Below are 2,431 nucleotides of genomic sequence, written 5' to 3' on the forward strand. Positions count from 1 at the left end.
TTAGCTTTATTTAAAAAGAATAAAAATACACTTATTTCTAACTTATTTTCATTTATCTCTCTATTTTTATCCTTATTTTTTTTTCTCTATTTCTCTTGAATCAAACATCTTTAATTTTCACATATTTTTATTCACCTATTTTATTTTTATTCATCCTATTTTTCTTCTCTCAACCAACCATGACATAACTCATTTACCTGTATCAAGCCTTAAATGACTTGCTATAGGTTTTTTTTTCTTTTTTTTTTCATGATACAATCACTAGTGGAAAAAAAATTGGTGGTCTTTTTTTTGTTGAAATCACCAAAAAATGGTGGCTTAAAATTAGAAGCGATTAAGTTAGTGTCAATAATTTAGTTCTATACCTTAAAAAACATTTAATTCTATAAATATCCCTAAAATAAAATTTAAATTTAAAATATTAAATTAATATTAACTTATTTAAATATTTTTCATTAAAATTACCATACATATTTGGTAAGCTATTGCATGATCTTTCCTTAAATACAGATTGTTAATGATTGAGATCCAAAAAGTACTACTGGCAAAATGTAGGTAAAGTTTATGATAACGATGACATGTCATTCTCATCTGAAAAAAGTAAGGACATTGTGTTTTCTTGGATTTAATTAGAACTTTTTCTAATACATATTTAACTACGAACTTTAAAAAAAAAAACTACGGGCTAACAAGCTTTTTTTTTTTTAAATTATACGAGTATTTTTAAATTTAAGTAAAATTTATAAATAAAAACTAAAGAAAATGGTGTATGTCATTATTATTATTAATAATGTATTTCCAAAAAAAATATTAATAGCAAATATTTTATTTTATTATATAAATTTTAAAAATAAAATGAAAGATAAAAAATTTAAAATGAAAAATACGAAAACAAATTATTGGAATTAAGATATAACATCTCTATCCGTATTGTATGTCAAAATATACAAACCAATTTCAAATTAAAATTGAATACAATTATAATAATCTTAAAATTTAGTTTATTTGAAATAAGAAAGATGAACGTGACGGTTATGAATGGAATAAAGTAGCAGCAACCAGATACACAGTAAGGAGCCATAACCCAAAGCCCCAAGAAGAAGATAATCAAGCCACTATATCTCTAAATGATTCTGCATAACCAATTCCGACAACAGTGTTGAGTTGAGAGGAATTCATTGGCTCCATAAGCATATGCTGTATGCCATTTATGCTTTTTCTGTTATTTGCCAAATTCTGTTAGTGTTGCTTGTTAGAATGTACTAGAATCGGATAACAGCTTTTAGCATTTGGTACTTATATATGAATGAATCATGTAACTGAAAAAAGCAGAGTAATAGAATTCCTTTCTCTTCTTCATTTCTTCTTAGTAGGGTCCTAGACCTTGAATGTTAGGAATCATTGAGTTGTTTTTCAGTTCATAACAACTTGGTGTTTTCATTGAGAGCTTCAATGGCAGACGACAAACTTTTCTCAAAGTGCTTGGATCGTCTTGAGGCCGCCATTGCTAATCTCGCTGTCACCCAAGCCTCCATGACTACCAAACTAGATCTCCTTCTCCTAAAAATGGATAACCTATTAATCAGCCAATACCCTCCATCTTCTTCCTCTGCGAAGGCACCCCCTGCACAAGTACCCATGCTGACTTTGTTGTCCATGCTGACTCTGTCGCCCATGGCGATTCCGCTTCCATGCCTCGCACCCATGCAACCAAGTCCCGCATCATTATCGGCTTCGCTTTCCATGCCGATTGCGCCTCTATGCCTTGTGCCGATGCAACAAAGCCAAGCACCCATGCCTGCTCCTCACCTTGCCGCCAACAGCAAGCACCAAGTGCCCCACGGGCTATCCTCCGTCTTCAACCAGCTCGACCACGTTCGTGTTGTTGTTTCCCTCGACAACCTCTTAAGTGTTGTTGTTCATTATGGTCATGCAGCGGTTCCACATGACAAGCTTTTGGAACATAGAGACATTGCACTGTTTGAGATGGTAGTTGAGTCCTATGGGTCTGCCATGGTCGCACGCAAGCGCCAACCAGTTGCTTTTGCACTATGGACGGCTGCTAAACTAAGTGAGTTTTGCCGGGACAGACCTTGGGATCTTGGTATTACTTTTGGAAGCATGGTTTGAAGCCCCAACACCTTGAGGACAAAGGTGTTGTTGATGGGCCAAGGAATGTTATGAATGGAATAAAGTAGCAGCAACCAGATACACAACAAGCAGGCCCAAACCAAAGGCCCAAGAGGAAGATAACCAAGCCACAATATCTCTAAATGATTCTATGTAACCAACTCCAACAACAGTGCTGAGTTGGCAGGAATTCATTGGCTTCATAAGCATATGTTGTCTGTCATCTATGTTTTTTTCTGTTATTTGCCAAATTCTGTTACAATGTGTTTGGATGGGGAAATTAAAGCAGGTAAAGTGTTTC

At 34.3% G+C, this 2,431-nt stretch overlaps 1 protein-coding gene across 1 annotated transcript; it reads left to right on the top strand.

Annotated features, from left to right (window-relative positions):
- Positions 1–1,735: 1,735 nt before the first annotated feature.
- On the top strand, positions 1,736–2,142 carry LOC114387802. The gene has a single exon (XM_028348006.1). It carries the CDS (start codon positions 1,744–1,746, stop codon positions 2,128–2,130), a length of 387 nt encoding a protein of 128 aa, XP_028203807.1. The 5' UTR covers positions 1,736–1,743; the 3' UTR covers positions 2,131–2,142.
- Positions 2,143–2,431: the final 289 nt, after the last annotated feature.

The sequence above is a fragment of the Glycine soja genome, chromosome 15 (genome assembly GCF_004193775.1).
Source record: "Glycine soja cultivar W05 chromosome 15, ASM419377v2, whole genome shotgun sequence".
In the NCBI taxonomy this organism is placed as follows: domain Eukaryota; kingdom Viridiplantae; phylum Streptophyta; class Magnoliopsida; order Fabales; family Fabaceae; genus Glycine; species Glycine soja.